Below are 25,139 nucleotides of genomic sequence, written 5' to 3'. Positions count from 1 at the left end.
GTATTTCGGAGGCTGCTTATATATAGTCGGGGGCCTCATCGCGCCTTCCTATAATTAGCCGAGGGTAAACATTTAAACTGATTACACAAAGCATTAATGGAATAATAAAAATAAATAAATAAAAACGGAGAGGTCTGCTGCTGCTGTGGCACGCGCACGCGCACACACACGCACACACACGTGCGCACACGCGCACACCGATGCCCTTCTGTTCCACGCTTATCTGAGCAGGCTACTGCATATACACTTGCTTCATTCTTTTTTTTTTTTTTCCCTTTCTCGTTTTTCCACGTGTTTCGCTTGGACGGCATTAGCGGTCTACTCTAGTGCAGCCAGACACTTGTGGATGTTTGTCCACACTGAGCTTGTTAATTGCGTGGCTTGGTGGTACCTTCTCACTTGCTCGGACGTGCTGCCATTTGCTTTCAGGAAGCAGAGGAGCCAGGAGAGCTTACAGAACACAGCACGAGGGAAGGAGGCAAAGCAAACGAGTGCTACAGCCTCTGGAACAGCCTGACAGCCTGAGCTACCATTTACACATATTCAGCTCTCTGACTCTCGGCATCATCTCCCACAAGGTCAGACCGACTGGGAGAAAGCGCTCACGGCACTATCTGCCAAACCACTGCCTCTGACCCAGACGTTCAGGTTAACGGGAGTCTGGACAAGCGGGACGAAACATCATTGGTTTACTATTTGAAAGGCTTACCTGTGAGAAACCCATTTCATATTACATAAAAGATTAATTCTATCAGCAGTGCCAAACAATCCCACACATTTCTCAATGGCTAATATCTCTGAAGGATTTTTTTTTGAGAGCCTACAAAGAGCACAAAACCCCAATGACTGCAGCTCAAAGCCAACATCAATCTCACCCACAATTTCCTCAGAATGTCAGAGTTTACAGAGCCATTTCCTTGCCTTCTTGTGGCTTTTTTAACATATTTATCCCCTTTTTCACAACATAAGGCAAATAGGGTGTGTTTTCGTATGCATTTTTTCTCGCAATACCCTTCATACTAGATTAACCGCAGATGAAAAAATTACTGCTGAAATCTTGCTTGTTGTTCTTGACAACAGAAATCAAATTCTTTCAGACCAGATGCTGCTGGCATACAGATGTTAATAGCTTGTTAATGGCAAGGAGAGCTGGCAGTTTCTTCTCCTGCGATTGGATTAATTGCAAAACTGACAACAGCTGTCCATTGGGGGAAAATATCCCAGGAAAACAAAGGTAAAATAGCCAGTGTGCTTGTTTACCATCCAGACATATGGACACACTTTTATATGGACACAGTTAACTGCCATTTGGCACACGGGTGCATTAGTTCTCATGCCAGTCAAAGGAGTAACAATGAATGACATTCCAGCTGGTTTAATGACAGATTAAACCAACATTTTCTTTCTGTTTTCTTTCCTGATGTCAAAGTTCCACTGCTTCATCCGTACAGCTGCTCTCTTGAGTCAAGATCCCCCAACAAGGGGTCATCATTAACACCTCTTAGTTTTTAGAGGATTTTAAAGAAAGTGCACGCAAACACCACCGCTTACCCATACATATCAAACCTATCCAACACTTAATATCAGGTGCTAAGGCTTATATAACCGAGACGGAGCTCTGTCTCACTCTGTGAAAATTTAATAAATGATGATGCCTATGGTATGAGAGGAAAAAAATAAAATCAACATTTCTAAAAAGCGGTTCTTTCATGCAGCACTGTTGCTGGCCACTGTAATCTGCCTTAGATTATTCTCATCAGTAATCAGGACAGGGAAAGCAGATGCACTGTAGGCAGTACACAATACCCACTGTGGGGCTCCATCCTCCACACACTGACTGAGAAAAAGGGCTTACCCTGCTGCTCTGTCCTGGGGAGGTCTGACCGTGGCCAGCATTAGGGTTAGTGTTAGCGTCCCTCAGGGCTGGCGGTTCGCACCCCTCTGAGCTGTGGCACACGTGAATGTGCACGTGCGGGTGGCCCCTGCCGGCGCTGGCTTGCCCGGGGTGGGACACCCGGCACGAGACGGGCACTTCGACGGAGACGCTCCGCTGCAGGGCGCGGTGGGCGCCACTTTCCTCCCTCTCAGGGTCCCCCAGTCCGGCAATGGGGCTCCTCTCCGAGAACCTCAGCGCGGGTGGGCAAGCAGAGGTGCTGCGAAAAAGCTTGAGGTGGTGGTAGCAGGGGGGTTCGGGGCTCGGGTCAGTCGCCCATGCGGGGGGCTCGGAATATTCCAGCGCGGCCTTTGATGACACAGGAGGGCGATGCTGAGTGAGATGCAGCAGGATGCTGGAGTGGTGCTCGGCCCGTTCTCCCTCGCCCCTCGCCCCCTGGGGCCTGTCTGGGGCGGGTGGAAGCGGGGTGTGGGAATGCATGGGCCTGGCGTCCCGCAGCTCCACTGACGGGCAGCTGGACTTGGACAGCCGCAGGCCGCTGATGGCCGTTGCCACGGAGCCCTTGGGGGCAGCCGGCTCATCATTGTCATGCGCGGGGTCGCTGGCAGAGAGCAGGAGCTGGTGGAAGGTCTGGTAGGACCCGCCCCGCGCTGGCGTGGCCACAGGGCTGACGGGCGAGGCGGGCGGCGTACTGCACGGGCTTCGGGGGAAGATGACCAATGAGGAACAGCGTCGCAGGGGCAGCTGGGTCCTGGGTCGAGTCAGAACTGCCCCGCGCACCAGCGCCCGGTCAGGGACGTCCGGCTCGGAGATGCTGCTGCTACTGCAGTAGCCACCGTCGCTCACTGTGCTGCTGTCGCTAGGCGCCAGGTCCCCACTGCTTCCCGAGGCCGGCGTCGCGTCCTCCCCACCGACCCCGGCGCATCCGTCCGCCCCCCGGCTCAGCCTGCAGGGCTGCAGGGAGATCTGCAGGGTGCTCTTCTTGCAGCCGCTGTTAAACTTGGGGACCCCCACGGACGGGTACCGCTGAAGGCTGCCGTACTCCGGGGACAGTGGCGGCAGAGCCAGCGCCCCAGGAGTTATTGTCATGTTGAAGGAGCCCAGAGCGAGCGTTTCCCCGGTGCCGCGCGCGGACACCCCCAGCACTCCCCGCTCTCCCACGCAGCACGACTCGGACAGGGGGTCTGTGTTACTCCTCCTCGCCGCAAAGTGCAGGCGCAGCTGACGCGCCATTTAGCTCCCCCCCCCCGTTAGCGCTCCGCTTCAACGGGACGCGGGGAAGGCATGGTGCCGAAATCCCCCTGAGAAAGAAGCGAAGCTGAGGGCTCTGGATCCCGGTTGGCAATTACGACCATTAGCGGGCCGCCAAAGTAGCTCCAGAAACAGCCTGCATTCCTCCCCCCTCAGCGGCAGCAGATGCAGTAGCCAAGGGAGGTCAGAGGAACTCTGAAGCGTAAGCACAACTAAAAGGAACAGCCCCTGAGACTGCACAAACCCTAATGGGCTGTGTCTTTAAGGAGCCAAAATACTTTCAGCCACGGCGCGACTTTAAAGTCAGAGAGCCGAGCTGCTCGACTGAGCCCGAATCAATCGCGGCTTCAGCAGCACTTCCTCCAGGTGGCGAGAAAGAATCCAAACATTTTTTTTTTTTTTCCTTTTAAAAAAATAAATAAATAAATGTAGACAACATTCTCGCAGTTGCAGAGTGAAGCTTCTCAGAGCCGCTCTCTCCCTCGGTGTGAGGACGTCAGGAGTCCGAGCGGTACTCCGAGCTGCAGCAATGTGTCTACAGTTTCTTCCCTTCCTGGAGCGCAGCTAATATTTTTACCCGCTGGTATAGAATTACAGGAAATCAGGAAGAACGAGGTCCAGCATATTTCACTATCAAAGTGAGGATTGGGTTTCCTCACGCCACCCGGACTAGGAAATCACTGGGATTGTAGAAATACGTAGGAAGCCACTGGTGGTTGCTGAAAAGCTACGAAAGCGACCTTGCTCGGAAGCAGAACATCTGACTCTAACAGCCCTTTGATGCTCAGATATTATAAAGTTATAAATGTTAAGCACCTGCGTGTTGGAAGGAGAGTGCTGAGCTGAATGAGATCAGGAACGTCACAAAAAAAGCAACAGCGAAACAAAAACTAGCCCAAAACTCCTGCCTAAAACTGCACTTCTGAAAAATTTAAACCGAGTGTCTCTTTTCTGATGAATTAAGCAGCTTCAGGGAAAATGTGTGATGGCACCTGCCAGTAGGTTTAACGCCATTTCCTGTCACTACGTTTCTATTCCATCAAAAAAAAAGTCTGACTGTAAACAAGCTGGATATTTTGGGAGCTATGGCCAGGAAGTAAAGCCTATAATGCCAGCTGAAAATAATGCAGTAAGGCGTCGGTGATAACTTGTCACGTCAGAAATTCTCTGCCCACAATTCCTCCTAGCTCTGTCTCTAAATGCATCTCACCTCAGACCTGACATCTGCTACCTGCTACTTGCTACCCGTACGCTCAGAGGAGACGAGAAGCCCTGACCACTGCTCAGATCCACACCACAACCTCATTATCTCTCCAATGCCTTCTCCAAGACTGTGCTGCTGGAAACCAGCATCATTTGAAATGCACCCCTTTGCGAACAGCAGACCTTGCAAAGCACCTGCCCGCTCTGAATATTTATGGCAGGCCGTGCCAGGGCCCACATGCCAGGAGAACTGCCAGTGCCAGCCGTCAGCAGCAGGAATGACCGAGCAGAACATCCAGCCGCTCAGTGTCACGTTACCGTCACATACTGGGTAAGCCCGCCACACACAACTACACACACACACACACGTCTCTGTGAGAACGCTTCACGTTAGCCCTGTTCTGGGTGAGCCCATCACACATTAATTACACACACACACACACACACACACACACACACACACACGTCTCTGTGAGGACGTTTCACATTAGCCCTGTTCTGTGACAGCCCATCTCACAAGATCTGTCAGACAGCCATGCACTGCCCTGAACTCACATCACACTCACACCAGACACACACACACCACACACATCAGAGATTCCCCGTGACAGGGAATCTAAGACAGCTCTTTAAGATCAGCATACTAAAAGCAAGCACATGGCGGCATACACAGTCTTTACCATTCAGATTTGTACCATTTTCATTGCTTTCTTCTTGGTTTTGTTTTCAAAAGTCTACTGATTGGTTTAATTTCAAGCTCCAGTCTGACATACATACTATATGGTCACTGTAAGCTGTAAACTACTGATATTTTCAACTCAATGTTCCCTGTACACAACAATCGTCTTACACTCCAGTGGTTCACAGTACATACACAGACCAACTGATAAATCTGTGCTAAATCTGTATCAACACATTCACTATCGCATTAAAACAAAACAAAACAAAGCAAAACAAAATAAGAAACCCTCGCAGGTTTGTTTCTGAAAACTCCTCATTAACTCAGCACAGAAGTTTGTTTAACCTTTGTCAAAATTTAGTGCGGTAGCCATCAGCATGCAATATTTTACAAAAACCCTGCTTCGCCATACTTAGTTGCCTTTAAGGTGTTGACAACACATTCGATTTCCCCCTTAACCACACCCTTGGGGTTTCTCCATTTCCCCTACCTGGGTTTTACAGCAATAAAAGGTATACTGGCCCATTCATGGCAAGCGAAGGCACGAAACTATTCAGGCATTTCAGGCACAGCCCAGACTTTTAACTGAAAGTTAATATTTGTATGTAATTGCTGGTTAAGCTTTTACTTTAACACATCGGCTATTCACGACCAACACACTTGTGGATAGCGCGGGCAGTAAAAGTGAGGCCGTAAAAATATAACAAATGGGATGACAAAAATCACACGAGCGGGCATTTTAGCTTTTCAGCAATTACAGCAATTATTCTTTACACCAGTATCGAGATGGAGTGCGTTCTGCGGTGGACACATTTTGCTTTCCACTGCACAGATAAGCGAACCCAACAGGAACATTTTATTTCTCCCGAAAATCTGGCTCTCTGTTAGAAATATGAGGAATTTATTGCGCGTATAAAAGTATGAGCTACGTTTAGCAAACACAATAAAGATACAGGACTGCATTGAATACAAACACAACCCACCTGTTCACCCCTAAAGAGCAGGTGAGGGCTGGTTCTGACACAGAACTGTAAGATGGCCCTGCTGGGGTCACGGCTTGCCAGAATGTGATACCACTGCAGATACAGGAAGCCCAGGGCCTTAATAAGGCGACTTACCAGGCGATTTTCGTCGAACACCTCCAGCAGGAGTCGATTCTTGCGAGGGTGAACCTGAGAAAGAGGTAAAAGGAAATCAATGAAACGTCTTTGTACCACCAAACATCTTCAGCTCCACTGGGCTCTACCCATGGAAAAAAAAGGGAGCCGTTTTTCCAATCTGATTGGTTTTGAGGATTTTGGGTATGTTGAGAAAAGTATCCATTTTCAAATGTGTCAGAAGGCAGTGTATCACACAGTTATTTAGTACACACAGTAATACTGCCATAAGTTTGCATGGAACCAGAGTCAAGCTACATCTCAGTATGGCAGGATATATCTTTGCCCTAGCACTGTGTACCTGGCCATCTCAGTACAGTCATCTATCAAAACCTTTGGCTAAAGCTTTTGGCTAAAGCGCATCAAGCCTGGGTTTTCCTCTAAATACATTGGGTAATGTAAATCTGTTCCTGTTCAGTGATGACCATTTTCAAATGTACAGACACTTATCACATACTTTTAATCCTCCTTAGCTTTTCAAACAGGAATTTCAGCCGCATGCTTATGGCCACATTGTTTATTCCTTATAAAGAGGCTGGCTGAAATTGTGGAAAGAGGTAACAAAGACCTCACGAATGAAAGACATCACGAATTTTTGCTTTCTGGGTGCGGCTGATCAGTTAAACTTTACCAAACCTTGTCCTTGTGTCAGATCCTCAAACAGTTTTTCAGGGAAGCTGATCCAAGGCTGCAATTATTCAAGTCCAAAAACATTTTTAAAAGCTCCCGGAGAGAACCACGGACCCTCAGAACGCACAGTGCTCAGCTAATCTGTCGTGCGCCAAGAAGCATTCCACACCCCAGTCCCAACTACTTCATTAATGGAAACTGCTTAATTAATGCTTTGTTTTACCAAAGGAGCCTTTTAAAATAGCGGATACCCTCCAAAAGAGATATTAAGTGCGGCAGAAACATTCTCGGCACCTTGAGGAGTGAATAAAGACAATGCCAGCGAAGTGAGTCACAGCTGGTTTTGAGCAAGCCAGGGTCTATGATTTCACTGCCTGTGCTTATGAGAACCTGAAAACAGGAGAGGAGTCTGCCCTGGACAAACTCAGGCCGGGCTCCGGGCTCTGAGAGCACGAGCAGGCAACCCCTGGTGCCCCAGAACCCCATCCCATTATGACTGCAGGGTTATAAGCATCTATAACCCACAGAAGTGAAACAGACTTCAGCAAACACATTGAACACAGGCAGAGAGCACGACCATCTTGTTCTTAAATTCTCCGAACAGACCCTGTTCACATTCAACTCCGCTTATGATGTATGTCTTTACATAAAACTCCAAGGCCACTGCGCAGAGAAAAGGCATATATTTGGCAAATATATCCAAACGCTCGCTTTTTTTTTTTCTTCATTTTGATATGGGGGGCCTAATTATGACTGCAAATGATTGGTTGTTCACAGGGGTTTATCTGGTTGCATATAAATATCCTCCAGTGCATCTTTTGTGGCATCATCAGTCCAATTTTCATGCTATTAATCATTTAATCCAAATTAATGGTTTAAAAATTGATACTTTAGTGTTAATTGTCCATAAGCACATTATGCCTTTTTTGATCTCTACGGAAAAACAAATGGGTCGAAATGAGTTCTTTCCTTTAATAAGAGGATTACCAAAACACTTCCACATATTTCTCCAGAACCATCGAAACTATTAAGAAGAAAAAAAAAACATCAACAGCATCTAAAAGTAATTCTTCCAAGACAAATATCATTTATAAACCCTTTCAAAAAGTATCACTTTCAGAATTGACCTACATGAATTTTTTCAATTAGATTTGTAATTAATTCTCATTCACTAACATTAGAACTGCACCAAAATAGCGATGTGCTCAATCCACAAATCAGTTTACGGCAACACATATCAAATTCTGCATCCTGCCTAAGCACAGGTCAATACAACCGGATACTGTTATTAAATATTAATGTCGTTAGGTACACCCAGCAGTCCTCTACTGTTACTGCTGACAAAGTCATCTGACTATCTAAAAGTGACAGCAAAAAAACAGACCAAACAAACGCACAATGTCTGACTTTTTTAGTTATGTTTTGCGCTCCTTGCATTTGAAGATCTTACTCGTGGGAATTTTAAACAGAGTCCTCACATCACATTTTGTATCTTAGCAGATTCTCTTATCAGACCAAATTACAAGATAAGTACATATAACATTTCATTTACACTGTAGACATCAAGTAGTCACTCTTTTTTTTTTTTCCTTTTTCCATTTTCTCCCCAATTTGGAATGGGCAATTCCCTGAATTCTGGAATGTCTAATTTGTTATCATTCGGTCCCATTGCACAACCCCCACTGTCAATCCGGAGCGTGGACAAGCACGTGCCCTCCTCCGAGACACGATGTCAAAACTGCTTCTTTTTGCACTGCGGTCCACAAGCTAAGCTAGCACAGAGATGAGTTGGAGGAAGACATTTCATATGCAGCTTTGGCACGTTGACCACAGGCACCCGATCGACCAACAGGGGTCGCTGTTGCTAATGGGACCAAAGCCCCTGCCGACATACCCACCCCTATCCCTTGCGGAACGATCACTGTCGGCTAGTGACACAGTTTGGTTCGCATCCAGTCTACACTCAGAACGAGTGCTTTTACCGGCGGAGCCACTCAGGAGCCCCAAGTAGACACTATTATCCATTTACACTGTCGGTTTGCATTAACCACCCAAAAATCCAAAAATAAAACCAATACGCTCAGCAGCCACTGAAAGACATCTTTCTCCAAGCGGACAGTGGAAACTGAATAGTGCCCTTCCACTTCTCTACATTGCACGCCCCATTTAAAGCATAACAAGTACACTAACGTCACCATGGATATTTACACCCACACTACTCCCACAAGCAGACCACACTTAATGTACTGTAGCCTGTTTTCCTAGAAAAAGGCAGTCAAACATTCATTACGGGCAATGCTGACTACAGCCCTTTCATGTCTAATACTGTCAACAAAGCTAGCTGTTGACTGTATTAGACATTGATGACCCTTAGAACTTTGAAAACCTCTGCCTTCACACACAAAAAGAAAAAAAAAAACGTTCCTTAAACGGGGACAGTAACTGAACTGAATTGGGTGTACTTTTGTTGTGTCCTGTGCAGAGCTGCGATACAGACAAACACATGTAAAAGCCATGCATTACAACTCATCCAGCCCTACACACCAGCCCGACCCCTGCGCTCAGCAGCAACTGGACGCCTCGCTCCTTGCAGAGGCAGGAGGTGCTCGTTCTGCCAGACATCGGCGTTTCACCTACATCGCTCCCCAGTGGTGGAACGAACTCCCTGTCCTGCTACGGACAGCTCCTTCACCCCATTCCTTCAGACGGGGCCTGAAGACGCACCTCTTCAGACTCTACCTGGACTGACCCAGCACACAATTGCTGCCCCCCCCCCCATCCCCCCACCCCCCCCCCAATCAGTGCTGTCGAAAACTGCTGTGCTTCTTAAATTGTGTTTTTTAAATTGTTTCTTGTTGCCGCCTTTACCCTGACGCTCGTTGCGCCGTTTGAAGTTGTTGAAGTTTGCTGTTTGAAGGTGTATCGTATTAGTTGCCCTATACGCTGTAGTTGTACAGATCTGATAGTACTGCGTCCTCAAACAGACCTTGCTCTCAGCTGAGAACTGTCTCATTGTGGAACTGTACACATCCTGTCCCCGTACTGTCGCTATACTTGCTGTATGCACTTTTGCAAGTTGCTTTGGATAAAAGCATCTGCTAAATAAATAAATGTAAAATGTAAATGTAAAAGCCATATATTCCAAGGGGGTCATTCCAGGTCATTTGGAGACCTCATCTAAGAGCCACAAGGCCAGATTGTACCGAATTGCGATGCACTTGGTGCTTCAGTTTAAATAACCAACTAAGTGTAAACGGCTGTTAGTTTGAATCTGGGACATCTTCTGGTATATCGTGTGTACACCCACAACTGTCTACTGCAGCTACTAACATGCAATTTCCACTTTTCACTGTTTTTAAGTAGATCTAATAGCACTACTTCCAAACACCATTATGTACTCATATTCTAATACTAATTAATCCATAAAACAGATACTCCAATAATTGGTGAGAGAAGTGATATGAATTATTCAGTGAATAAACAACATCTATCATTAAGAGTGTCTCGCGTGACAAAAGCAAGGTCAGCCCAAAGTGATCCTGACAGGCAAAAGCGTTGAGTAGTGCCTTTCTGAGCCTTCTGCATAAAACATCACCGAGCTACACTCGCTCCATTTCAACAAATACAGGCACGCACCTAACCGTTTAATAAAGAGGAGCTCTCCATCCAACATAATTAACAGTGATGCCTACACCAACAAATGAAGTGACTTTTAAGGTAACAAGCAAAGCCTTTGACTACAGTGGAGGATTTCCTGTTGGTATTTTCCTTCTGACACACACACAGACATCCACACACACACACACACACACACACACACACACACACACGCGCACACATGTGCACACACAGTCATGTGCACACACAGACACACGCACACGGACACACTCGGTTTTTCAGCTCTGCCTCCAATAGCTCACCTCCCACCAGGCCAAACGACTGATGCTGACTGCATCTGGTGGGTCTGGAGTTATCCCAGTGGGGAACATCTTACTACAGCGACAGCGGCAGAGAAACTGGGTCACTCTGGCAGCCAGGTCAACTCGCGCGCTGAAGCACACAGAATCCCCGTTGAGCAGTGAACACAATCAGGTACTGTATAATCCCCCCCAGCCGCCCCCACCCCCCCCCACTTCTGGAGTGATATCAAAGGGGAACTTGTGACTGTGATTTGATGTCATTTATGACAGTGCTCCCTAGCCTGGCCCCAGAGGGGGACATCATGTATGCTGATTTTCACTTCAACTGAGCTTTCAGCCAGTTAGGTTTGATATAAGTGTATATTTAAGATACACAAAATATCCTTCCATTTGGGGGGATGACAAAAGTAGTAGTCATAATGACCATACACGGTACCGTTCTGGCATGCAAGAGACAACTTCATTCATGAGCGTATATGTCATAAATAATTCAAAATGACAGGCGTTGACTGGAGTTCTCCTTTACAGTCAAATTGATTACTTACTTTGAAATAGAACTCTTCGTTCCATTTCGGATCCAATGACTGAAGAAAAAAAAAGAACAGTTTAAATGCCATGATTAAGAATGTCACATTAATTACAGTTTATGAGTGTGCATGAACTATATATGTGTATTCACATGAATCCACATGTGAGTGCTACTCACCTTTTTAATGGTTTTTGTCTGAACACTGATGAGATCCCCATTCACAGGGTCATACAGTGAGACTCTTGTGTACGGATCACTATTAAGGAAAAAGGGAAGTACAAATAGTTGTTTATTATGTGCAAAGTTTTCTCATGCATGAAAATCCATAACATGTATAACAGGTTCAGCATTTTAGGGTGTATCGTCACACTTGTTTCACATTGACCAAATACTAAACTCATTGTTCGTCACATTGAAAATTCTCGTCTCTGCTATTGTTGAAGTTGCCTGTGTTCTGATTTGCTGACTCACTGTGGAGATTCTTTAAGGGATGTGGTCTAAAACCAAACATACATAGTCAGCATAAGCATGCAGACAGTACCAGAACCTTCTGTTAAACGGAACTCCTAGGAGGAAAACAGAAGGACCACGGGGGCTGAATTTCTGGTCATGACAGAAAAATCTACGGTACCTGCACCATTTATCAGAACTATAGACACTGCACGCTGGGATGTTGAACGGTGCACTAGTTTTCGCTTAATACAAGTATGAGGGTGACTGAGAAGAAAATGCTCTCATCTGGTGCTGTGTTACCCTTAATGACTGCGTCAGCGGGGGGAAAAATGTTTAGAGATACCAGAACAGCACAATTTGAGTGCACGCTCATATTACCGTTCCATCCTCATGAGCCCCAACAGAGGGTTTTTTTTTTTTTTTATCAACACAATTGGAGTCCATTAAAAAGCAAAAAAAACCCCAAGCCTCTGAGCAAACTACAGCTACAATCTTTCTCCGGTCAATTACAAGCAATATCTAAACACTGAGAATGCCATAATTAATTATATTGATACTATTATCACAATGGTATCTGCACAAAATCAGTTTGCCTTTCACAGATAGCTCACTGACAACTCCATTGCGCTGAGTACTTTACTCTAAAGAAATATTACTTGATTGATTACAAACCAAGAAAACAGGAGACACTGCAGTATGGGAGAGAATAGTGCCATCTAAGGGCATCACAGAAAATTACATTAAGTTAATAACACAACAAGCACTTTCAAATTTAATACTTATGCATCAAGAAAGAGAGATATTTTATGATACCATTAATACATTCAAATTTGATGCACGGCTCTCCAGCTAAAATGCATATTGCCCCTCTGCACTAGTTTTATATCCCAGCTACCATTCTCAGTTCAAATGTTTTCAAGACTGCATTACTAATACATAATACATAACACATAATTACTAATGTATTTTACTCTATGTATTTCTGTTGTGCCACGCTGGAATGGCTCTCTCAAATGTCCAATACCAATCTCATACAAATTAGCCGATTACCACCCCCAAAAGTGACATCTAATGGACTAACATCGGGTCACAATTACTGTGTCTTTTCATTTGTATTTGCAATTAAATAATAATAAGTAAAAAAAAAAAAAAACTGTAAACATTACAAAAAGCACACAGGCAATATATGTCTATGGCATTTGAATACACTGGCAGGAGAGCTGTGAGGTCACTCCCATTTGTTCAGGAAGCTACTTGTACAGTTTAAGCCCCAAAAAACAACAACACTGAGATCCCTGTGACTTATGAAGCTCTCAGCATACAAGCACAAAAACACTGCAATATATAATGCTAGCAACAGGGTTGATCAAGCACCTTTGAAGGAGGAGAATGCTACACTGCTGGAACAAACTATGAAAGGGAGGCCAAAAAAATAAATAAATAAATTAGTGTTGACTCATTACCTTCAAGGTCTGAATATTTGCACCGAGACTCACCTTGCTCCAAAGATATCCTTCTTGGCCAGTCCCATTCCAGAAATTATTTTGAGTCTCAGGATTCTAGATTCTTCCTCCTGAAAAGCGGCACATCCGTGCATTAATAACATGACATTTTACAAAACACACACCTAAAAGTTAGTTACTGACACACATATAAGACGTGTTTTATTGTGCCTAAAACATTGTGTGTACCGGGCTTTTTAAAAATTTATTCATGAATGACTTAAATGCAGTCTAACAGTTCTTCATGCCAAATGTTAGGTAGGCGACTTATTGAGTGCGTGTAGACAGGAAACACCTGCCAAGGAGATGCACAAATTCTGGGAAACAATGACACTTAAAACCAACCTAGCGATGTTTTTCGGGAGGGGAAATTAATGGTCATCTTCCCAAAGGTGTTCCTTTTCTCCGTATCAACATAAACGCCAGTATTTACAGCGACGCAAATTCATTTTATTGTAGTGGTACAGGGTTAAATCTGGGGATAGGGTTATGTGAAATGTTAAGCAAAACTAAGTTACGAGCTGACAAATCTGTGAAGTCCTATTTTTTTTTCCACTTACGCGATGCAGAAGATTGAGTAGATCGGAACGCATTCTCGATTGAACGGGATATGGCGAAGTTGTCACACGCGCGTCCCAAGGCAATACAACTGATCTCGGAGATCTTTAATCTTACAGATCTGCGATAGACACCAGCTGAGTCATGGTCACCTGGCTCGCTCGTGACATACTTTTATCAATTCTGCCAAGGTGTCTTGGCCGACAGCCAAAACATCTGCATAGTTCATTAACTGATTACTTAATTAATTGTTTGCTAACTAGCTTATATTAAAGCACGTCCCCACGAATGTCTATTAAATTGTAATGACAGACGTCAATCTCAGTTATTTTAATCATGTCTGCGCACATTAAATGATTGTTTTATATGGATTAGCCTGCAATCTAGACTGCGCATTTTTTGCATCATGTTCAGGTAGCAAGCCGTGAGAACATGACTGAAAACTGGTCCTAAAGTACTACGACTAAAGTACTAGTTAGAATCTATTTATTTGAAGAGTTAGTTCACCAGCAGGCCACTGAGGAAAGATACAGTGGTATGAGTAGACGAACTAGACCAGCTATGAATTGGGACACTTTTGCAGTTGGCTAACTTCGGGGGTATTTCTACTATCACTTCCCTTTCTAAAACTAGCAGCACCAACTGCGCAAGCTAGCTACCTCACTTACAGAGACTGCAAACTTGCGCTAGTGCTAGCCAGCTGGAAAAAGAGATTTATGTTTAAATGTCAAATGTTATGCTTAAATGTCAAATTTAGCTAGAGCATTTTCAAGACAGCTAACGTTACAACAACTGCCTGCCGTCACTCATTAGGAACGAGCCAGGGAGATGGCGAATTGATCTTATCTGTACGAAAAAGTTAGCTTGCCAACTACCAAGCTAAAGTTTCATACATGCATTTATTAAGCATGTTATAGTTACATTAATCGCTAGCCAGCTACATGGCAGGATTACGAGAGAGAGCGATGATTCTTGCTAAAGCAAAATATCAACTAATCAGTGCCAGAAGCGATTGTTATTGTGGATATTACAAGTATATCAATAAAGTTAACTAGTTATTTAGACTAGGCAGATCTACCAAACTAAAATTTCTTACCTCTTCAGTCAGAAGACCTCGGATTTCAGGCGCAACAGAGGCCATGCTCAAGTTATCTGCGTTTGTGTGCGATATGACTAACACGTAAACTATGAGAAAAGCATATGATTACGTTAACGCGCTACACTTCCTCCCTCGAAACTCCGAATCTACCCGTAACGTGACTTCGGGACTATCAACTACTGTCCACCATCCTGGCATTCAGCTTTTTCCTTCCGCTGGTCTGGACTCCGCCTCCCCGCCGCGGATGAGGGATGACGGTCAACAAACTTCCGGTAAGTTGACAAGAACCCGTGCGTGTCTGTTTCACTTATGTTGCGGGTATTTATAGCTAATAACCTGGCAGATAGAAATGTAAATAATGCACATTACATCAGTCACGACGTCAGTAAATGAGGGTAACGTAAAGGCTGTTTTGTAGCTTAACAGGGTAAAATTTGCTTAACTTCAACTTTGCGTTCCGCAAATGAATGAATCCACGTGCGTAATGTTATTATTGGGGCGTGTGCAGTCGGCTGGGGGAGGCAAGCTCAAACAGCAGACGGGTCTTTGGATATCTGGAAGGGGAGACCGTTAAGGGATGTACTGCGGTTTTAAGCGATGATACAACCAGTGTGGGAAATACCCGGTGGTAATCGGGGAGTCCCCCCTACCCATACCTGCCAACATTTAGGTTTCAAAATACGGGAGGTTTTTTCGGCCGGGGGTGGGGGTCGTGGTTAGTAGCCTAAATAAATAAGTGTATGTAGTGTGGATTGTGTGTGTAGATTGTGTTTCATTGTGTTTCAACTTGGGTAACGCTAGACAAACACAGGCTACAAAACTTATGGATCTGTGTGTGACGATTATTCATAATAAAGTTTGCCATGCAAATTACGGGAGTTTAGCGGGAGAAACAACAAAACGGGAGGGCGTTGGGAGATGGCCTTGAAATACGGGAGAAACCCGGGAAAAGGCAGGGAAGATTGTCTAGAATCTGGCAATATCAGAACCATGATGGTGGGATAGCCTACTCTATGACTTAGCAATTTGAGATAATATGTGCTTAGTGCCTAATGGAAATAAATGTCATTGTTTTATTCACTGAAGTCTTGTCACTGAATCATCGCATTAAGAATGTGCTTTATTGTATGTAAACCTGCGCACGTCTTTTGACCACAACTTTTGAATCATTGCAATGAACAGCAAATACATTATTTTGTGTTTATTTTTCACACAAAGTGGGATGTAATGTCAGCCCTATGTTGGAGACAATGCAGAAATTTGCTGTCATTTCAAAACTGGATTACTCGACAACGCTTTGTCGCACAGAGAAACTTCGGAAAGGGTAAATTCTGCTGTTTATTTTGATATGCGGTAGGCCTACGTTGTGAAGCGATAGGGATTTAGTGACTTATTCAACCGAGAAGCGGGAGTGTGAAAATGGGCGAAGAAATTAGTAAAGATATTAGCCTACTTTGCAGAAGTTTGATCTGTCTTCATAACGTGATTACTTCGGTATGGTGGCCTACAAATATGTGACTAGCATCATTACAAAGCTCCGGTTCCGCTCTTTCTTGTGATAGGCTATGTGTCCCATATCTATGCAATGACGAGTTCATGAGTAATTCAAACGAGAGTAATGGGTGTGGAGATGGACGCAGAGCTATATGCAGACTGTAACTATGATTCAATTTGATGTGAATTCAAAATTATTTTTTCTCGCCAACACTTCGTCGCATAGACAAGCAACTAGCATCATTAGCGATGAATACTTCATAAGCAGTTCAACCGAGAAGAAGGGATGTGAATTTGGACGCAGGCTGCGTCTGTCGGGGGGCTTTAAGGGTTAAAAGACATTTTTAGTGACAATTGTAAGTGACAAATAATTTTTTTAAAGATTTTTCCAGATAGGCCTAACCCCCAAATTTTTGCTGTTGAGGCTTTCAGGGGCTCTTAAGTGTCAATCAAGGGGTCTCGGACCCCCCGAGACCGCCGTATTTCGCACCCTGGATACAGCACATACATTTCTTCATCATCACAGCAAAGCGAAACGATAATATTCAGTTTTGTATATTGCATGCAACGTCAACCAAGTCCCTTGTCATGACTGAGCAGTTGTGCCTGGTCGTTCATCAGTAGCCTATGCATTGTGCTGCCATTGATGGAAACTTTCAGTAATTTGCCATTTATCCATTTGGTCCAGGTGAATAAAACAATTGTTGTTATTCGTCGCTTAAATGAAGTGCGTTTTATATTGTTTGAGGAAAGAGAAGACAATAAACAAGCACTAAATTTACTTAACACAAAAACGTCAAGGAAGACATGTGCATGGAACAAGCCAAACTTGTTTGATTGTTTTTGTCTCCAGACTACAGGAACTGTATGGATACCTGTAAATTATTTTCCAGTCAACAGTAAGGTGAGGAATGCGGGTTGAAATGACAGCGCATAATGTCGCTCATGTGTTCTCACAGAACTGCTCATGCAGATATAAGGACCTTTTAGTCTTATTTGGATAAATGCAAGAGTAGTAATAGTTCGACGGCGGAATTACGACCAGCATTTCCCGGAAAAATTATGAACGCAAATTTTATCTTTGGGTCGGACAATACTCAGGTGAAAATTGTTCCTGCTGAATTCACAGTTCACATATCGGTAGATGTGCAAAGGTCAAATGCATATGGTACCATACAATTTTGTAAAAAAAAAAAATTGGATCATTTGTACAATCTCAGAAAATTAAAAAATGAGGAATGGGGAAGAGATGGGAATGAGGTGGATTATAGCCGACGGTCAGATTTACAACAATGTTTTTTAATGTTCACTGGTAATTTCACTGTAATTTCGTTGTTCTGAGCAATGACAATAAAGCTCTCTTATCTCTTAAACATGGTATCAACTTTAAATAAAGTTAAGAGATAGTATAGACAAGGGCATTTAATATTGACTACTAATTGTGTAAAAGACATGTACAAGAAAAAAACAATAAAATATGAATCACAGGAAACCGCGCGGACCTTGTTATTTCAGAAAATAAAAAGAACGAGGAATTGTTAAGAAGGTGGATTATAGCCAACATTTTTTTTAAATTCTAGTTAGCCGTTTTAATATCTGGGCAGTGACTTCAGATGAAAATGAGCTGTTTTTCGCCAACGGTCAGATTTACAACAATGTTCATTAATGTTCACTGATAAACATGGTATCAACTTTCAATAAGGTTTAGGGATAATATAGAAAAGGGAATGTAATAATGACTAGTGAGTGACAGTTCTCTCTTTATCATTTGAGCATTTTGTTCACAAGCACCCAAAGAACCACTCAACAAAATCACTATTATTTGTAATTCACACTTGTACTTTGATTTGTTGATCCATCCCATTATTTTACACATTCGAGGTAGCTGGTTAATATAAAATCATTGGCTTTTCATCCCCTTATCTGGTAGTCAAATAGTTTTTGAATGATACTGACCTGAAATGTTCTTAAATGGACAGACCCCTTTTTAAATCATTGTTCTGCTCAAACTATTGTTTTTTGTGCTGTTTGCTGTTTTAACTAAGTAGATGTGACAGTGAATGTTAAGGTAGATCAGTCCTATATCAGTAGCCTACATAAAATAAAATATTAATTTCAGCCTGTGTAATACACATTTTATCTGTGTCCTAAATCTAAAAGCATTAGGGCAATAAAAAACTTAGCTCCCAAAGCAATCTCCTTCATATATGTGGAGAAGCACAAATACGCCGGATGCTGAGCTGAATTGAATGATAAACATTTTTGACTACATTTTGTCCACATATTCATGAAAATTGTCTTTCATATCCGTGAAAGAGGTTAAATGTGTAAGCTTCTCCAGATTTCTGTATTTTAGGCAAACAAAATTGATGGTAAAGTTTACTCTTCACACTTTTACCAAACACCTTTGTACTCGTCATTATACACTAGGGTCCAAAATTATTGGGACACCTGAGCATTTTGTGGTTAAGTGTGGATGTGTCCATGTAGCTATTAGTTTTATCACTCGAACCTAATTTATGGTGTGCCAAAAACAGTTACATGTTTTGGCAACTATTAACATTTTCAAAACATCTCTTTATGTGGTTGGCACACGATTGCCTGATGACTACCCTTATTTCCAACATTTTAATAATATGTATGACATTAATTCTGCCAAACAAACTGACAATTCCATGACATTAACTTTTTTTATTTTAAAAGGTACCTACATGCTTATTGAGTGCAGACAGTGAACAAAAATGACCATCACTTCAATTAGGCCTGATTGAATGTTGCCCTGCCCCCTAACTGAACACTCATACTGAAGCCTATATAAACCTAACAAGGTTGGAACATGGTCACAGAAGATGGAAGCTGAAATTGACATTGACATAAATATGACTTTCCCAATGTCTGATGAAATATGCAGGAAAAAATTTTTGGGTTTTCAGAAAAAAAGTGAGTGTCCCAATAATTTTGGACTCCAGTATAGTTGTACTTTCTATATTGACTAAGAATAAGAATAGCTTAAGTAACGCCGCTTAACCAGCAGAGGGGGCTATAAGACAAAACAGAATCTGTCATTCTCTATACACATGGGTCCAAAATGTGAATTGAGTACAGAATTTTTAAACTTACAGTTATTATCATAATATATAGAAATTTATGTTACCAATGGACCAAGATGGTGCAAGGCCAAAAACCAGAAATACCACACCACTTTAATACAAGGTGAACTCTTGATCTGATCTTGAATTTAAAAATGTACTCAATGGAACACAGATGAGTTAAACTAAACTAGAGCTATTGCCTGATCCTGATCGGTAACTGTTATATTTTATTTGCTGTATTTAATGTGTACTTATTAAAGTTTATTCTATGTCCCACTCTCCCTTTCTCAGTCTAGGGGAAGTACTAACTTTGTATTGCCAGATCCAATTTACACATTTTGTTAAAGAAATGGTCCTAGCAAATCATTAGACAATTTTCATGTTCCTTTTCAGCCCAAAATTTGAGCCTTTTCATCTGAGTCTTTTTCCTTTTATTTCTTATATGCCTGTTCCACAGCCAAACAACTGATCATCTGTCATCATCTGATAGACATGCATCTCAAAAGCCTTTTATTTTCGGGCTGTCTCAAAACTAGTTAAGTCAAATTGTTAAAATGCATGAAAAAATGTCATTGAAACCAAAATGCACATTGTGTAATTAAATATCCATCGCATTATTTTACACATTTGAGGTAGCTGGTTAATGTAAAATCAATGGCTTTTCATTCCCTCATCTGGTAGTCAAATAGTTTTTGGACAATACTGACCTGAAGTATTCTTAAATGGACAGACCCCTTTTTAAATAATTGTTCTGCTCAAACTATTTTTTGTGCTGTTTGCTGTTTTAACTAAGTAGATGTGACGGGTTAATCTAACTATATAAATGTTTCATATTTATTCCAAAATGAATGCTAAGGTAGATCAGTCCTACATCAGTACATCAAATAAAATGTGTTTTAATTTTGGTTAAAATTAATATTTTATCTGTGTCCTAAGTCTAAAAGCATCAGGGCAATACAAAACTTGGCTCCCAAAGCAATCTCCCTCATATATGTGGAGAAGCACAAATACGCCGGGTGCTGAGCTGAATTGAATGGGTACGTATTGTCCACATATTTATAAAAATTGCCTTTCATATCCGCGAAAGAGGTTAAATGTGTAAGCTTCTCCAGATCCCATTTGTTCGAATTGAAAGTGCTGAAGAAGGACCTTAACCATTTTAATGAGAGCATACAGGGAAAAGTGCTGATTCCATTGAGTCCACAGGCAGCAGTGCTTTTGCCTGCACTGTGATTTGTCAAGGGTTTTCTGTGTAAAGGCCACAGAGAAATTGCACCAGAAGGTGGCTAAAAACCGAAGATGGATATGCATTATTTTTAATTCTCTCTCTTCTTCTTGCGTATGAGGCAGCAGGTAGATTTAGGCAACGCTTTCCAGACGCTGCAGCCAGTTTGTTGTGATGTTGTCTGGTGTCGTCGGGTCTATTTCACCACCGAGGGGAGGGCGGAGGACAGGGCAGTCGTTGACGATGTGCTGTGACGTTTGATGCTCTGCCCCACCCACGCTGGCTGCTGATGGGCACAGTCCCCAGTGGTGCATGTTGGCGTTGAACCGGCCAACTCCTGTACGAAGTCTGTTCAGGGTGACCCATTCTCTGCAGGGCAAGTCCAAGCCAGTTGGGGCTGCGGTGCTCAGTTCAACCGTGAACTGGGTAGGTCGTGGAACCCGTTCCCAGCTAGCTCTCCACGCACCCAGTAGGTTGAAACTGGGGTCGGAGAGGGTTGCTACATGATGGGAGAAGGGGTGGCGAGAGGGCAAGAGTTGAGGTCTTGAGTTCCTGAGAGTCCTGGGCAAGGTGGTGGAGTGGGTGTTGAGTGTCCGATAAGGCCTTGCGCACCAGACTAGGGGCTCATGTTGTCGACGTCCTTGTGGTGAGCCCTGTCAACTGACGTCAGTCAGGCGAATGACAACAAACTGAGACAGCAGCAGCAATTCTCTCTCTTATTTTGAGTCAGTTTGCTGCTGGTTGTCCGAGACCTGCTGGAACATCTTCAAGGAGAATCAGCGTTTTAAAAGCTTCCATTGCTCCATGTTCATCACAAGCATCTAACACAACAAACTACAACAAACATCAGACCACAACTTTCAAACAACTGAAGACAACGCTGTTCTTTAAAAAAAAAAAGTTTATTGGTTTTTAAAACCACTTAAAAAAAACTCAACATCTGTGAGCACTTTCAATTAAAAAAAAAAAAAAAAAAATCGCTGAAATGCTATCGCAACAATACCAAACTACTGTACGGTCCGCTATATACCAGACAACGACAACACACAGGAAGGTTCTTCTACAAGTTTAATGGACAGGAGTGTTAAAGAGGGGTTCCTACACACTCAGTAAAAGGGCACCACAGGGGGAGGTACTGCAAGATGAAGCTCCTGCGCACTACAAGAAAAGGCCTTTTTCTTCATAAAGTCCAAACATCAGTGCTTATTTTAACAATCTTGCCAAAAAAAAAAAAAAATTAAACTGTAAAAACTTGAACTTTTCACAGATGTTTTTTTTCTTAAAAAAGGGAGAAACAAAAACATACAAATCAACAGAACAAATTCATAAACTGAACATACAGAACATGTACTAATTTGAATTAGTAAACATCGAACAACGCAAGTAACTTGTTGTGACATAAGGTATACCTTTCTGGTTGACAGAACCAGTCCTTTTTACAGCAACGAAAGTGGTTACTAAGAATACTCTGTACAATAGGATTCAACACACATGCATGTTTATGATAATTTCTCCATATGGTGAAGGAAACATTTGATAAGCTTTTTATTTTCAAAATTTTCCTTAAATCGCATTTTATATTCTCCTGTATGAGAATGTGTAAAATACCTATCTCACGGAGATCAATGCACATTGCTACATAAGACAATTAACTTTGTCATTTTCTGATGACATTTCTTCCTCTTTTTAAATGATCTTTTCTCTTATTTAAGCTCTTTATAAAAAATATGATTTTTTTGCGGGCTTCAATTGTTGCATTTGTCCTAAAAGAGGTGCCAAACCCTTGTTTCATAAAAAGTTTAGTGCAATAACGTGAACCGCTGAAAGCTTGCTGAAATTTGAACCTTTGAATTTCCAGTGTCTGCTGCAGAGTCTTGGGCACAAAACATCTCTGTCACAGAAAGACAAGCAACCTGCTAATAGATCATAATACTTTTTTCCCCCCCAATAAACCATGCTATTGTTCTTACCCAAAGTACACATCTCTTCCGCAAATGCAGAAAACTATAAATCTCAGAGAGCAAACAAACAGAAAAGACACCACAAAGCTAGAAACCAAACAAACAACATTATCTGTACAAGACAGGAGCCAGAAGCTTAACACACAGCATATCTCGCTGGCTACAGATCCAAAGCGATCAGTGTAGTATTTGTGAAGGTGCACAGAACTGTAGTCTCATAGAGTTATGGTCATAATACAGTGTCTTGATTGATTGGATCTCTCTTTCTGTGGATCTGTCATATTTACAAATGGAACTTTAAGAGGATTAAGCACAATCACAACAGTCGACAAAATTCACCCGAAGAACATCCTGCTACATCTTTTTTCTTTTTTTAAACACCAGAGCAGTAGTGTGGTTTTTAGCATGCTTTTCAATACAAGGTTCCCAGTGCTAAAAAGAAGATTCCTTCTGTTTAAAATTAAAAAAAAAACAAAATAAAACAAAGAACAAAACATACATACATCATATTTAATACCCATTCCCCCATAAGATAAAACGAAAGCCTTCACGTTTAACGCATAACTGCAAAGGTTTTCCAGCCAGTGTGTCAGAAGAACACAAGTTTCTAGTGGAGAGTGATGGTCTCTGGGAAAGAAGATTAAAAAATGACCATTGATTCCATTCTCTTCTCTTCTGTAGCTGAACAGCTTTTCTTTGGTATGGACATAAGGCTGAAACCCCAGATATCCCGTAAGCCCCTGAGCCACTGCACATCCTGATGTTGACATCATCACCAGTCGCCATGGCAAAACTAATCAAAGCACCTTTAGGCTGCTATAAAAACATTTACACTCCTAATTTTCATCATACAACATCTATTTTTTTTTAACCTGGAAAAGGTAACCAGTAAATGCTGAATAACCAACATCTCCCACCGACAACTGATTGTTCAAGGTATCACCAGTACACTGTCTGTGTGCATACTGCTTCTGTCTCAATGCAAAAGAGACAAAATATTTGGAAATGTGATATTATTGTATGTAATTTTTTTTTTTTGCTGTGTTGATCCTCCGTGATGTTACAAATGTGTATTTTGTCGGCTCACTGACCTGGACACAAACTAACACAGCAATCCACAGAATTCAGAGGACAGTGTATTTTTCATAAATATTTTCTAAAATATTTTGCTGTTGACCTGAATTTTTTTTTGAAAACGCAATACAGTATCACTGAACCTTCTTTAGAACTGCTGATTTGTGGAATATAAAAAGCATGTCTCAGATGGCCCATCTATAATGCACCAATGTCAAGTGAAGGCAGAGCCAGTTGTATACCCTTACCAATTAACTACTGTAAAGACAAAGGAAACTTGCATCTGGTTTCCCCACCAAATAATTCCCCGTTGATTGAACAAACCCGATTTTTACAGCCACATTCAAAACGTACAAGATCTAACAGCATCTAGACATTGTGATTATGTTAAAACAAGTTCATGTTTGATGCAGCATCTTATGCCACAGTTGAACGTTGACAGTGACATCAGGTGAAACAGCCAAATTCACGCAACCTTTCAGTAACTGACTTGGACACCTAGAGTACTTGAGGTGTGAGAGCAGGTAGAGTTGTGCAGTGGAAAACATAGAAGAATAAGACATCTGAACCTAGAAAACTGGAAAATCTGTTTCTCTCTAATTCCCAAATATGTCCATCACAGACATTACCTGTGGTATACATCTAGTTAGTCCACCTTGGTCCTGGACATCATAAAATCTACTGTCCATCAATTCATCCACTGGATTGCTGTTTAAATTTTCCCTAACAAAAAATAAGGGCAATACTTGCACACTTTATTCATTTCATAATACAAGTTTAAACCAAATTCTTCCCTTTAAAAAACATGTTTCATCCTTCAGCACAACTGCAAGGCACCTGTTATCCAATATTCACACAACAAGGTCCAAGCTGGAGTCATCACAGGTTAATTTCCAACATTGAATGGAAAAAATGAAGACAAATGCAACGTTTGCTGAAGGGAAAAAACTAAGGTAATCCTTTATCCTTTTTTTAAAAAAATTCTCCTATGAATCATACACTACCATTCTGGGAAAGCTGCCTGATATCTCTGAAGCTTGTTGATGCTTTGATTGAGCTTCAAATTCAACGCCACATACACAACTTTCAAAAAAGATGGAAATAGACCATGGAGTTACCTGCCCACAAAAGCCAGCTAACAGTCTTCCCTGCTGCGATTTTCCCTATCTTCAACAGTATATAATAAATATTTTGCAAAAACACCCACCTCACTCCCTTTAAAATCAGGACCTTAACATATTACTATTCATTTTTGGACAATGAAGACATATTAAAGGTTTTACCATTGATTTGGTATATGATATCTTTGTTTTGAAATTTAGCACCTGGTAGCACCTGCTACGCTTTGAGAAGCCTGAAATGGCAAAAAGAAAAATGACCAGCAGTAGTTTCTAGAAATGCCCTTCCATGTAATATCA

The 25,139-nt window shown here is 42.3% G+C and overlaps 1 protein-coding gene across 3 annotated transcripts in view; it reads right to left on the bottom strand.

Moving 5' to 3' along the window:
- The window catches only part of nedd4a (NEDD4 E3 ubiquitin protein ligase a), a 43,132-nt gene extending 28,055 nt beyond the window's left edge, over positions 1 to 15,077 (bottom strand). For 2 of the 3 annotated variants that reach the window (XM_036534844.1, XM_036534845.1), the window contains exons 1-5: positions 14,873 to 15,077; positions 13,213 to 13,289; positions 11,441 to 11,519; positions 11,280 to 11,318; positions 6,146 to 6,199 (exon numbers count right to left, since the gene is read on the bottom strand). In XM_036534844.1, the coding sequence (XP_036390737.1) occupies positions 6,146 to 6,199; positions 11,280 to 11,318; positions 11,441 to 11,519; positions 13,213 to 13,289; positions 14,873 to 14,917 (294 nt within the window). In that variant the 5' untranslated portion in view covers positions 14,918 to 15,077. Of the gene's footprint in view, positions 1 to 1,855; positions 2,049 to 6,145; positions 6,200 to 11,279; positions 11,319 to 11,440; positions 11,520 to 13,212; positions 13,290 to 14,872 lie in introns of those variants that run through there. The other variant, XM_036534846.1, reaches the window with a different exon arrangement.
- Positions 15,078 to 25,139: the final 10,062 nt, after the last annotated feature.

This window comes from Megalops cyprinoides, chromosome 8 (genome assembly GCF_013368585.1).
Source record: "Megalops cyprinoides isolate fMegCyp1 chromosome 8, fMegCyp1.pri, whole genome shotgun sequence".
Taxonomy (NCBI): Eukaryota; Metazoa; Chordata; class Actinopteri; order Elopiformes; family Megalopidae; genus Megalops; species Megalops cyprinoides.
Note: the sequence above shows the minus strand (reverse complement) of the source record. Positions and strands in the feature narration are given on the sequence as shown.